This window comes from Rousettus aegyptiacus, unplaced genomic scaffold, assembly GCF_014176215.1.
Source record: "Rousettus aegyptiacus isolate mRouAeg1 unplaced genomic scaffold, mRouAeg1.p scaffold_m13_p_16, whole genome shotgun sequence".
Taxonomy (NCBI): Eukaryota; Metazoa; Chordata; class Mammalia; order Chiroptera; family Pteropodidae; genus Rousettus; species Rousettus aegyptiacus.
In genome coordinates this window covers 52,467,793-52,480,874 of record NW_023416291.1, presented here as the reverse complement: position 1 = coordinate 52,480,874, position 13,082 = coordinate 52,467,793, and the positions used below count along the sequence as shown (strand labels likewise).

General features: G+C 65.0%; 1 protein-coding gene across 4 annotated transcripts; it reads right to left on the bottom strand.

The window, feature by feature from the left end:
- Window positions 1–61: 61 nt before the first annotated feature.
- On the bottom strand, window positions 62–11,136 carry PLIN4 (perilipin 4). 4 transcript variants are annotated; one of them, XM_036234081.1, is made up of 6 exons: window positions 11,049–11,136; window positions 10,878–10,944; window positions 10,305–10,452; window positions 9,461–9,522; window positions 3,774–7,823; window positions 62–2,388 (listed from the first exon to the last, which is right to left on the bottom strand). In XM_036234081.1, the coding sequence occupies exons 2-6, from the start codon at window positions 10,926–10,928 to the stop codon at window positions 2,056–2,058; spliced, it is 4,644 nt and encodes a 1,547-aa protein (XP_036089974.1). In that variant the 5' UTR covers window positions 10,929–10,944; window positions 11,049–11,136; the 3' UTR covers window positions 62–2,055. The 4 variants fall into 4 exon arrangements, with proteins under 4 accessions (XP_036089974.1, XP_036089975.1, XP_036089976.1 ...); XM_036234082.1 differs by having other exon boundaries at window positions 3,774–6,820; window positions 6,920–7,823; window positions 10,878–11,127; XM_036234083.1 differs by having other exon boundaries at window positions 3,774–3,961; window positions 4,076–7,823; window positions 10,878–11,124.
- Between the last annotated feature and the right edge of the window lie 1,946 nt (window positions 11,137–13,082).

Here is a 13,082-nt window from a genome sequence, read left to right as displayed (position 1 = left end):
AAGGGCCTGTTTGGGGACAAAGGGTTGGAGGCCACAAGTGTCACCACGTAGGGTGGACGTGAGCTTGGTTGTAGTGTTGCTGCCGGTACAGCAGGGCTGACAGGCGAGGGGCAGGGCGGCAGCGAGGCTGTCCCCCAAATGAAAAAGGAGAAATAAAACTCTCTGAACCTCACGGCTCAAGTGGAGGCTGTGGTTTGATCGTGCTGGGCTTGGCTGCCCAGGGCCCAGGCAGGCGGAGCAAAGGAGCCAGGCGGGCCGGGCCAGACGGGGTCCACCGTGTGTTCCCAGGAGGCCGCTGCCTCGCTCAGCCGCTGACTCAGCCAGTCCCCGTCCTGCCCAGGCTGCAGGCGGCGCTGGGACGCCTGAGCAAGTCCCAGCTCCGCCAGTTCCGGGCACTCTGGCCACGGGGCGAGCTCTGGGCCACCTGTCGTCTTTGCATGTTCAGAGAGCAAAGCGCGGAGGACAGGCCTCGCCGTGCGGCCTTGGTCAGGCGGCACTCCCACTCTGGGATTCTCTTTTCTCACCCGGATAAGCGTTGACATGACCCCAGCCTCAAAACTGTCGTGTGGGTTTGGATGGGGGACGTGTACGATCCCTGCCAGGTGTCGGCACATGGCAGTTGCTGATTGAACGGTGGCCTCTCCTGTGTGTCCCCCTACCCTGGCCGAGCCCATCCATCCCAGCTGAGAGGGGGCTTCCTGAGCCCTGGCTCCCCCTGCCCACCCCTCCATTTGGTTTGGCTGGACTTGAAGTGACTTCGAGTCACTGTGGTGGATTTCTGGGAATGGCTGTGTTCCCAGTGTCACCCCCTCTGATAATGTCCCTTGATGGAGGCTGAGGAAGGAAAGACTCAGCAGTTTCCCTAACTTGTTCCCATGTCGCACCGGGTGCCAGCACCCCGCCCCGCCCATGCAGAGCCCTGCCCAGGCCCCCAGCAGGTGACCTCTGAGGAGAGCCGGCCATCTGTCTTTGAGCTTGGAGCACTGGTCATTTCTGAGAACAGGGTGCAGCATGGGGATGTTGTGATCACCCCGTAAGGGATGTGGCCAGGTGCGGGCTTGACACCCGGGCTGCCGGGGGCCTGATGCACAGCTCCCAGCTGGGGGAGAGCGGTGCCAGCGAGGGAGTGTCTTGGGTGGGCATCCTGAATTTTCACATGGTGGGGGCAGGGCGGGAGCCTTGGACTTCTGTGTCTGGGAAGGTGGAGGTGCTCAAAACCTTCCTGGACCCTGGTTGGTCCCCAGCCTGGGGCGCACAGCTGAGACCCCAACAGTCGTCCAGCACATCTCGTCACGCGCTGCCTCGGGCCCTGCTCCCTGTGGGGGAGTCCTGTTACCCCACCATGGCACACTCTGGAGACCACAGACCCGCCTCCTTGGGACCCTGTCAGCACTGGCTTCGCTGTGGCAGGCGGGTGGGCGTGTGGAGGAGGTGGGAGGGACTTATTTCGTAATTCACCCCCTCACTCCCAACAGTGCAGTCCCCAAGGCAGGCGCCTGGAAAGCCCCGGGGTGGGGTAGGGGGGTGGAGATGTGAGGCCAGCGGCGGCTTTATCTTCACGAAGCCCCTTCTCTTGGGGTCAACAGAGGTGGTGGGAGCCAGCCTTGGAATGGCCATTCTGGTGCTAAGGGCTGCGGTGGATGCTTTCAGAACGAGGATGGAGCAGGAGCACCCACTAAGCTGGTAGTCAGAAGCCCAGACTGGGGCCAGAAATCCTCCCTAGAGATTGTGGGGCTCCTAGTGGCTGGTGCGAAGTGGAGAACCTTCTAGCCTTAGGCACATTTCATTTCTTTTTCCTAAAGGCACGCTTGCTCCAGTGAAGGCTCTGTCAGTGATGGTCTTAGCAAGCTGGGGCACCTAGGCCGGGCCCAGGGCCGGCCGGGCCCAGGACCAGCCGTGCTCGGGGCGGAGAGGTGGGCGGTGCGGGCCCAGGACCGGGGAGTGGCACACCCGACTCCATGCGGAGAGTCCCTGCTGCCCGACCAGCGCCAGCCAGGCCACCCAGTGGGGCCCAGAGCTTTGGGGACTTGGGGCTGGGGAGGCTCCACAGGGGACCTACAGCTGCTGCCCATTAGGGTGAAGAGCGAAGGGCCCCACCAGCCAGCTGAGCGGGGGGCCGTGCTGCACGCTCTCCACCAGCTGCTCTAGCCCCCGCCAGGCCTGGACCACGCCGGCGCGGCTCTGGGCCAGGCGTTCAGCCGGCAGCTCCGAGCCGGAGCCAGCAGAGGAGATGAGGCCGTACAGCTCGCAGAGGCTGCGCCGTGCCCATGCGACCCGCTGCTGGAACTCGGCGGGCAGACCCTGGAGGCCGGAGGCCAGGGTGCTGTAGGCAACGTGGAGCTGCTGGATGAAGCCGCAGGCCCTGGACAGTACGCCGGCATCTGGCACCTGGGGCAGGAGAGAGGGGGTGAGTGGGGCCTGGGGGCTGGGAGGGGGCCACACCCCGGGAACCTTGTCCCCGCCCCTCGGGTCACACCTCCCGCTGCCCTCCTGGAGCCTATGTGGCCTTTTCAGTCTGGAAAGAGCCCAGCAGAGAACTGACGACTCCGGCCGGGGCCTGCCGCACACTCTCAGGTGTGGGGCGACAGGCCGGGCGGGCGCCTGGGCCTGGCCCGGACCTTCCGTCTAGACCCGCCCGTGGCGAGGTAGAGAGGCCACAGCTTCAGACCCAGCCGTGCCACGCCGGGCTTGTCTCTTGTAAAGAGGCCATAGCCCAGATGCCCCGTGAGGCCTTCAGGGATGTCCACTGACACTGTCCCTGGGATTGTCACCTGCAGCTCCGAGCCCTCGTGGTGCGTGGCTCCCCAGTGCTCCTGCATGGCCTGCACGGGCCGCCCCAGCCCAGGGCGCCTCAGGGCTCACCCACCAGCACCCCGCCTCGCTCCGCGCATCACAGGACCCCACGGCCCGGGGCTCCCCCTACCCTGTCCCCACCTTCACTGCACCCTGTCACGCCGCTGGCTTCCTGCTCCTTCTCGGCACTCTGCTCTCGCAGTCTCTGTTTCTCCCCGTCGCTGCCCCCCCCGCCCCCGCATAGCTCTCCTCAGCCTCAGGGTGCAGCTTGGGGGGACACCCCCTCCCGCGCAGCCCCCTGCACTGCTGCCGTCTCCTTCCGCGCGCCCCGCCGTCTGTAAGCACAGCGGTCCCTCGTCACGGTTCCCTCTCCACGGCTCCAGTTCCCGTGGTCAGTCACAGTGCGAACACATTACATGGGAAATCCCGGAAAAACTTAGCAGCTTTAAAGGGCGCACGATTCCGAGTCGTGTGATGAAACCTCTCACCGTCCAGCTCCGCCCCACCCTAGACGGGACTCCCCGCTTTGTCCGGTGTCCCCACGCTCTGGACGTCCCCCGCCCGTTAACCAGCTGTCAGATCAGCTATTGGGGCGTCGCAGCGCTTGTGTTCAGAGCACCCTTATTCTGCCTCGTGCCACGTTCTCATTGGTCCGTTTTACTGTTAGTTACTGCTAATCTCGTGATGCCTCAATCATGAATTAAACTTCATCATAAGTCTGTGCCTGTAGGAAAGTCATAGTGTATATAGGGTTCGGTGCTATCTGCGGTCTCGAGCACCCACTGGGGGTCTTGGAATGTGCCCCTGTGGGTAGGGGGCCGACTGTATTTGGTCTGGTCCTCCTCACCCTCTGGGACATAAGCCCCATGGGAGCAGTCCGCGGCCATCGTCCGCGTGGTGCCCACACTCTTGTCCGGTCAAGGCGCAGCGATGGGAAAGCTGTGGAGGGGTTGAGGGCACCCAGGGAGGGGAAGACTCACCGCCCCGAAGGAGTCCTCGAGCCGGGCCAGAGCCTCCCTGGCCTGGAACTGGCTGTGCTGCAGGTGGCTCAGGGCGTGCTCGAAAGCGCGCTGGCGGAAGCCGGGGGCCAGGTCGCCGAGACGCACAAAGTAGCCGCGCTGGTCGGCCGTGTGCACCCTGGGCCCAAGCTGAGCAGCCGCCAGCTGAGCTGAAAGGGAAGAGGCGGTTACTGCAGCCGAGAGGCCCCTTGGGGCGTCCAGGACTGGACGGGACAGACCGCGTGCCCCCACGGGGAGCCGGGGCCCACCCGCCCTGTTCTCACCTTGTTCCTCGGCACTCATGGGGTGAAAGATCTCCCCCAGCCCTGCCAGCTCATCCTGGGGCATTGCAGAGCCTGCGGCTCCTTCATGGCCACGTGTAGTGGCTGCGCACACTGCTTCCTCCACGCCCCGGGTGGCCTCCTGTGTGAACGGCACTGCAGCAGAGACGACGCCCAGGCCGGCGGCAGTGCCTTCCCCAGCAAGGTCCAGGCCTGCGCAGAGAGCATCTGGGGGGCTGCAGGCTGCGTTAGACTGATCTGCCTGGCAGCTGGGCACAGCTTGTTCTCTGCATTTGTCGGAGGCCCTGCCATTGACGAGTCCACCGCAGCTGTCCTCAGCACCAAGTGACCGACTCTGGGTGGTGCCCGGGCCAGGCCGCATGGCCCCTGTGGCGATGCCCAGTGCGCCACCGTGCCCCGTGGACACTGCGTCCTTGGTGCCCATCAGGAGGGTCTTGCTGGTGTCCACGCCAGTCTGGACGGCGCCCTTGGCCACATCCATGGCCCCGTTGAGCCCCGTGGACACTACGTCTTTGGTGCCCATCAGGAGGGTCTTGCTGGTGTCCACACCAGTCTGGACGGCGCCCTTGGCCATGTTCATGGCCCCGGTGAGCCCCGTGGACACCGTGTCCTTGGTACCAGTCAGAACGGTCTTGCTGGTGTCCACACCAGTCTGGACGGCACCCTTGGCCACATCCATGGCCCCGGTGAGCCCCGTGGACACTGCGTCTTTGGTGCCCATCAGGAGGGTCTTGCTGGTGTCCACGCCAGTCTGAATGGCGCCCTTGGCCACGTTCATAGCCCCGGTGAGCCCCGTGGACACCGTGTCTTTGGTGCCAGTCAGAACGGTCTTGCTGGTGTCCATGCCAGTCTGGACGGCGCCCTTGGCCATGTTCATGGCCCCGGTGAGCCCCGTGGACACCGTGTCTTTGGTGCCAGTCAGTACGGTCTTCGAAGTGTCCACGCCAGTCTGGACGGCGCCCTTGGCCACGTTTATGGCCCCGGTGAGCCCCGTGGACACCGTGTCCTTGGTACCAGTCAGAACGGTCTTCGAAGTGTCCACTCCAGTCTGGACGACGCCCTTGGCCACGTTCATGGCCCCGGTGAGCCCCGTGGACACCGTGTTTTTGGTGCCAGTCAGTACGGTCTTCGAAGTGTCCACGCCAGTCTGGACGGCGCCCTTGGCCATGTTCATGGCCCCGGTGAGCCCCGTGGACACCGTGTCCTTGGTGCCCATCAGGAGGGTCTTGCTGGTGTCCACGCCAGTCTGGACGGCGCCCTTGGCCACGTTCATGGCCCCGGTGAGCCCCGTGGACACCGTGTCCTTGGTGCCAGTCAGAACGGTCTTGCTGGTGTCCACGCCAGTCTGGACGGCGCCCTTGGCCACGTTCATGGCCCCGGTGAGCCCCGTGGACACCGTGTTTTTGGTGCCCATCAGGAGGGTCTTGCTGGTGTCCACGCCAGTCTGGACGGCACCCTTGGCCACATCCATGGCCCCAGTGAGCCCCGTGGACACCGTGTTTTTGGTGCCAGTCAGTACGGTCTTCGAAGTGTCCACACCAGTCTGGACGGCGCCCTTGGCCACGTTCATGGCCCCGGTGAGCCCCGTGGACACCGTGTCTTTGGTGCCCATAAGGAGGGTCTTGCTGGTGTCCACGCCAGTCTGGACGGCGCCCTTGGCCACGTTCATGGCCCCGGTGAGCCCCGTGGACACCGTGTCTTTGGTGCCCATCAGGAGGGTCTTGCTGGTGTCCACGCCAGTCTGGACGGCGCCCTTGGCCACGTTCATGGCCCCGGTGAGCCCCGTGGACACCGTGTCTTTGGTGCCCATCAGGAGGGTCTTGCTGGTGTCCACGCCAGTCTGGACGGCGCCCTTGGCCACATCCATGGCCCCGGTGAGCCCCGTGGACACCGTGTTTTTGGTGCCAGTCAGTACGGTCTTCGAAGTGTCCACGCCAGTCTGGACGGCGCCCTTGGCCACGTTCATGGCCCCGGTGAGCCCCGTGGACACCGTGTCTTTGGTGCCCATCAGGAGGGTCTTGCTGGTGTCCACGCCAGTCTGGACGGCGCCCTTGGCCACGTTCATGGCCCCGGTGAGCCCCGTGGACACCGTGTCTTTGGTGCAAGTCAGTACGGTCTTCGAAGTGTCCACGCCAGTCTGGACGGCGCCCTTGGCCACGTTCATGGCCCCGGTGAGCCCCGTGGACACCGTGTCTTTGGTGCCCATAAGGAGGGTCTTGCTGGTGTCCACGCCAGTCTGGACGGCGCCCTTGGCCACGTTCATGGCCCCGGTGAGCCCCGTGGACACCGTGTCTTTGGTGCCCATCAGGAGGGTCTTGCTGGTGTCCACGCCAGTCTGGACGGCGCCCTTGGCCACATCCATGGCCCCGGTGAGCCCCGTGGACACCGTGTTTTTGGTGCCAGTCAGTACGGTCTTCGAAGTGTCCACGCCAGTCTGGACGGCTCCCTTGGCCACGTTCATGGCCCCGGTGAGCCCCGTGGACACCGTGTCCTTGGTGCCAGTCAGAACGGTCTTGCTGGTGTCCACGCCAGTCTGGACGGCGCCCTTGGCCACGTTCATGGCCCCGGTGAGCCCCGTGGACACCGTGTCTTTGGTGCCCATCAGGAGGGTCTTGCTGGTGTCCACGCCAGTCTGGACGGCGCCCTTGGCCACTGTCATGGCCCCAGTGAGTCCCGTGGACACTGCGTCCTTGGTACCAGTCAGAATGGTCTTCGAAGTGTCCACTCCTGTCTGTACAACGCCCTTAGCCACATCCATGGCCCCGGTGAGCCCTGTGGACACCGTGTCTTTGGTGCCCATCAGGAGGGTCTTGCTGGTGTCCACGCCAGTCTGGACGGCGCCCTTGGCCACGTCCATGGCCCCGGTGAGCCCCGTGGACACCGTGTCTTTGGTGCCCATCAGGAGGGTCTTGCTGGTGTCCACGCCAGTCTGGACGGCGCCCTTGGCCACATCCATGGCCCCGGTGAGCCCCGTGGACACCGTGTTTTTGGTGCCAGTCAGTACGGTCTTGCTGGTGTCCACGCCAGTCTGGACGGCTCCCTTGGCCACGTTCATGGCCCCGGTAAGCCCCGTGGACACCGTGTCTTTGGTGCCCATAAGGAGGGTCTTGCTGGTGTCCACGCCAGTCTGGACGGCGCCCTTGGCCATGTTCATGGCCCCGGTGAGCCCCGTGGACACCGTGTCCTTGGTACCAGTCAGAACGGTCTTGCTGGTGTCCACGCCAGTCTGGACGGCGCCCTTGGCCATGTTCATGGCCCCGGTGAGCCCCGTGGACACCGTGTTTTTGGTGCCAGTCAGTACGGTCTTCGAAGTGTCCATGCCAGTCTGGACGGCGCCCTTGGCCATGTTCATGGCCCCGGTGAGCCCCGTGGACACCGTGTCTTTGGTGCCTGTCAGAACGGTCTTGCTGGTGTCCACACCAGTCTGGACGGCGCCCTTGGCCATGTTCATGGCCCCGGTGAGCCCCGTGGACACCGTGTCTTTGGTGCCTGTCACGAGGGTCTTGCTGGTGTTCACTCCAGTCTGGACGGCTTCTTTCGCCACGCCCACTGCCCCTGTGACCCCGCTGGCCACTGCGTCCTTGGTGCCTGTGAGTGCAGATCGGGTCATGCCAAGGCCTCCCTGCACTGCGCCTTTAGCTGTGTCCACCACATTGGCCATCCCGGAGGAGATGGCATCCTTGGTCCTGGTCATCGTCGAGCACACCAGGTCCTTCGCCCCGGAGATCACCTGATGAGAAAGCACATGGTCAAGGGCAGAGCTGGGAGGCTCGTCACAGCCCAGACTTCTGTTACCCTGATTCTTGGCATGCCTGGGCAGAGGGACATTCAGCCTTAACAAGTTCCAAAGTGGCATCAGCGTTTCGCCTTGAGTCAATAGATCCTCGATTCCTGAAGTGCGTCTCTAACACCTCTGGAACCCTTGACGAGGAGCGTTGGCCTTGATTTCAGCAAGCCATTTTCAATTCATTGATGGCAGAATTTGAGCCTGGCGACCCTGCCACAGTGGACAGACCAGATTGCTTATTGAAGTGGATGTATTCGGCTAAGGGGAGGGAATGACTGTCTGGAAAGGTAACACTGGGAAAACTGCAGGAGCAGGTATAAGTGCGAGCCATAGGAAATTGTCGATTTTAATCATTGTCGACCCATCCAAGGGCGGTTGTCTCTAGTCGAACCAAACTGCGAAAGGGTTGTGATGCCCTCAGCGCTGCCCGGCTTGGGTTTAGCCTGAGGGTGCTATTTTTAATTCAGTGGCTCCCAGCGGGGGTGATGCTGGGGGCCATCTGTAGTTGTTATGACTTGGGAGACAGAGCACTGCTTACATCGAGGGGGTCAGGGCTCAGGGTGCTGTGCGACACCCCGCAGTACCTAAGAGTGATCCGGCCCCTAGTGGCCACAGTGCTGAGGTTTAGAAGCTCCGAAATTTTTTTCTCGCTGCCCATCTGCTGCCCCACACTGAATCAAGTAGGCGCCTTGGGCCCTGTTCCTGCAGAGACCCTGGTTCGAGTCCCAGCTCTTAACCGTACTCACCGTGTGGCCTCAGGCGAGCCACATCCCCTCACTGTGCCTGTTTTTAAAAACGGTGCCTAAAACAGCACCTCCCTGCTGGTCGAGGGGGAAACTAGTCGAGGTGCCTGAAATGCTTTGCAGGTGTAACAGGTGCCCCGTCCACGAGTGGAGGGAAGCAGCGGCGGGGGAGCGCGTGCACGGGAAGGGGGTGGGCTTTCATCTGGGCCGGAAGGGCCTGCCCGGGGTGAGCCCAGCGAGGCTTCCCCTGAGGTGCTCAGGTCTGGCTGAGCCGAGGGTGGAGGGAACGCAGAAGCCCAGAGTGGGGGCGTGTGCCGGGCGGAGGGCGGCGGGGCGGGGGGTGGTGTCCTGTCAGGGTTCTGCCGCCCTGCTGTGGCCTCAGCTGCCTCGCACCAGCCCCTCTGCCTGGCCCAGCCTCGGGGACAGCATAACGTGAGCGGTCCCCATTTATCCAGGACCAGGGGCGGGCATGGCGTGGGTGCAGTTCAGCCTCTGACTGCCCGCGGGTCCTGCTGTGTGACCTCCGGCCAGTGGCTCGGCCTCTCTGTGCCTCGGCTGGCGTGCCGGGTGCTGGGTGCTGCCCGGCCCCCCCCTCCCAGGGCGGGGGGAGGGTTCCAGGCCAGCACGTGTGCCGTGCGTCGCCCAGAGCCTGACCGCGGCGAGCGATTCGCTGTTGCTCGGGTCGCGCTGTGCGAAGCCTGACCAGGAGCCTGACCGGGCCGGGCAGGGGGGCGATGCCGCGGCCACCCACGGAGCCGGAAGAGGAGGCTCGCGCAGCGCCCTCTCGCGGCGGGGCACAGGCAGCTGCGTCTCCCCGGCTCCGACAAGCCCTCTCACCTCGTCTGCAGGCGGCGGCAGCGTCTCCACCCGCTCGGCTGTCGGCGGCAGGTCAGCGGCCGCTGTGGGGACAGGAGCCAGTCAGGCACACCAGGGGGGATGAGGGGCGTGGGCCGGCCCACTGGTGCCTCTTGTGTAATCAGCGGGCACAGCCCGAAAGGTCAGGAATGTCCCAGCTGCCCTGCCAGGGCCAGCAGGAGGCGGCATGGACAGCCACAGCCCTGCCTCCCTCTGACCCACCTTGCTCCCTACGGCAGGGGCTCCCCAGCGTTCTTTCTCTGCCCAGGTCCTGGGCACTGGACGTCCACCCGGGGGGCCGCCCCTCCCCCCGCCGCAGCTGGCAGCTGCCTTCGCACCTGGGTATGTGTGGAGCAGGGGTCAGCCGCCTGGGGCTCCAGGCCCAGCCCGGGCAGCCTCCCCGCGCCTGGGCCCCCCGGCACCAGCCCCTCCGTGTGCCCCTAGCCCTTGGTAGGGTAAGTGGAGGGAGGGCAGACCCCCAGGCCGTGCCACCCCAGGCAAGTCACTGTCGTTCTCGGGGCACCAGGATCTCCGTCCCCAGCTTGCTCAGAGCTGGCAAACACCCAGCCCCTGGTCCACGGACACTGGAAACGAGTGGTGGGTGTGGGGTGGGTGGAGAGCATGGGGGGCCCTGGGGGGAACGGGCTCGTGTCTACACCCCCGCGCTCGCTGGCTGTGCCACCTCGGGCCACCCCCTTGCCATACGTGGGCCTCAGTTTCCCCAGCGGGTCCTAAGCGAGTGTTGCCAGGCTCATAGCATCTGTCGGGATGACACGGTCACATGTGAACTGGCCCCTCCAGACCCCGCCAGAGCTGCCGTACTCACCCTGGGCCGGGGGCCGGGCAGCCTGGGCGGCGGGGGCAGGTGCGGCATCAGCGGCCGGCCGGGCCTCTCGCGCTGAGCTGTGGGCGCCCGCCAGCAGGTTCCGGGCGGAGCTGAAGCCAGGCAGGGACCCCAGGAAGCTGCCCAGGGTCTGAGTGGAGAGAGGCCAGCATGAGCGGGGCTGGGGCGGGGGTGGGGGCGCCTCAGGCAGCCCCGGGCTCCTGGGTGATCTTGAGTCTGAGCCTCAGCTTCCTGGCCTGGGCACTGGGGAGGTGCAGCCAGCCTCCCAGGCACAGGAATTCGTCCTCCAGGTCTCCAAGATCCCGCCCCCCCAAGGCTTGTGTTTCACAGATGGGGAAACTGAGGCTCAGAGAGGGGCCAGGATACAGTGGGGAAGGAGCTGAGACCCTCGCAGGCCACCCCAGCCCACCTTGGGACAGGAGGGGAGACTTGGCACCAGGGCCCTCAGAGCCCTTCCGCCCCACCCAGAAAGCCCCTCCAAACCCCAGGACCCGAGGTCACCGTCCCGAGGTTTTGGGGGTCTCCCTGGTGCCAGCAGGGGTCGCCCCTCCTCACCTTGCCCTTGGGTTTGGGAGGCTCCCGGCCCCTTTCCTCTTGAGCAGACATGGTATCCTCTAAGCCGCTGGGAGGGGACAGGGCGGGCATGTGAGTGGGAGCTCCCGGGCCCCCTGCCCCACGCCCGGAACCCCGGCAGTCCCTGGACACCCTCCGGAGACCCGGCCTCACCCTGGCGTCGCTCCCCTGGCCTCCGTGAGGGCCCTTCAGAGTGACCGGCAGTGCCGCTGGCCGCGGCTCCACTTCCAGCTCCCAGGCCTTATAGGGTCAGGGGGAGCTAGGGCCTGGCCAGCAGAGGCAGGTGGCCAGCGGGGGGCGGGCCCTGGCCGTCACGTGCCTGCCAGCCGCCCAGCATGGCCCCGAGCCCAGCACCTTTCGCCTGCTCTCAGCGCTGGGCTGCCTCTGCCCACTGCTCTCGTCGCCCCCAGGCCGAGTGAGTCACGGGCCACCCGGTGTCCCTTCCCTAGACACAGCCTGCGCGCCCTCGCGGGCGGCACGGTTCACATCTCTGCGGGGAAACCCTGGCCTCGGTTTCCCTTCTGGACTCCTCACCGGGGCCCACATAGCCTGCTTCCCTCCTGCCTTTGTCTCCCCGCCCCTCACTCTCCCCTTGTCCAGTGGCTGCCTCGCCGTTCCTCCCCGTCTCCAGCCACAGTCCCGCCTCAGGGCCTTTGCACGAGCCGCGCCCGCTGCCCGCAGCTCGCTCCCCCAGACCTCCACGCAGCCCCCTGGCGCCCCACGCCGCAGAGCAGAACCTGGCATGCCGGCGGCATTTTATGGTGTTTGGCTAAATGGACCAGCTCGCGGTGTCGTCATGCGCATGCAGTGAGGTCGCACCTGCGACCCGTCCGCCCCAGTGCCTGCTGCCCAGCAGGTGCTCAACAGATTTCACTTAGCCTTGTCCAGGCAGAGGGAAGCAAAGTCTGTCCTGAGCAGGGAGGGGTCGTGCCACTCTTTGAAAGGGACTTCCTTGAGAAAGGGCCGAGAGGTGGACCAGGACAGAGCATCGGCAGGAAGGAGAGCCAGGCCTGGGGGGCTCAGGCCGACCCAAGGCAGCTTCCTGGAGGCGGCATCCTGTGCTTGTGGCCACAGAGCCAGGCAGTGCCCGAGAGAGGATCCGCGTGCGGCGTGGGCCGTCGCGGGTGGGGTGCAGACGAGCAGGGCAGTGACCGCCACGCCCTCCCCGGGCCGTTGCCCCCTCGCCTGCTGGCAGCTCTGGGTGCTGAGCTGGGAGAAGGGAGGGTTTGGGCACTGTGCCTGATGATCCCCAGATCATCTCCTTGGAGCTGTCGCTGTGCGTGCCAAACAGTTGGGGAACAAAAGGGGGTGGTCCCTCGACCTCGCTCCTCTGTCCAGCTCCTCGTAAAGGTGGCAGCAGGGCTGGGTGTGCCCCTCCCGCCCTGCAGAGCTGCCACGGAGCAGCAAAGTGGAGAAAAATGACTGTGAACCCCAAGTCGAGTCTTGTCCCCGCTGTGCCCACACACAGCCAGCCCTCCAGGGCTCCCACCCCCCTTGAGGGAAAGGTGCAAGTCCTCCCAGATGCCACGACCTGCCCGGCCACCCCCCCGGCCTCCGCTCCTCCCTCTGCCCCAGCTGCACGGGCCTCCTTCCTGCTCCTCCACCAGGCCGGGCTCGGCCCTGCCCCAGGGCCTTGGCACAGGCCGCGCCTCCCACCTGGAGTGCTTTTCAGCCTTCGCTCATAGGCCACCTCCTCCGAGAGGCCTTCCTGGACCCCCTCTCCTATTTAAAAACATACACCCTTCCTTCTACCCTCGCACGCTCCCCATCATGTTTCCCTTTAATTTTTCTCATCATTTTACTAACGCTACAAAAAGTAATCTTTTCTCTTCTTCATCACCTGTCTCCCACTGTGCCCCATCAGGTCACCAAGGGCAGGATTTTTATATGATTTGCTCGCTGCCCTGTCCCCAAGGCAAGTTGCCTGGCATGCAGCAGGTGCTCTGGATTTGTTGAATGCACAAACGAACAGATGCATGCCAACCAGCAGCTGGGGGCGAGGAGCAGATCGGATGAGGCACAGCTGCCCCGCAACTTCCATACCCATTTCACAGAGGAGAGAGCGGGGTTGGAGAGGGGAGGTCTCCCGCCCATGCGCACCTACTTCCAGGCAAGGCTGGGGCGCAACCCCAGGGCGACAGGGGCTCAGGGAGGTTCCTGAGCAGGGGCAGGGAGGCGAGTCTGGCC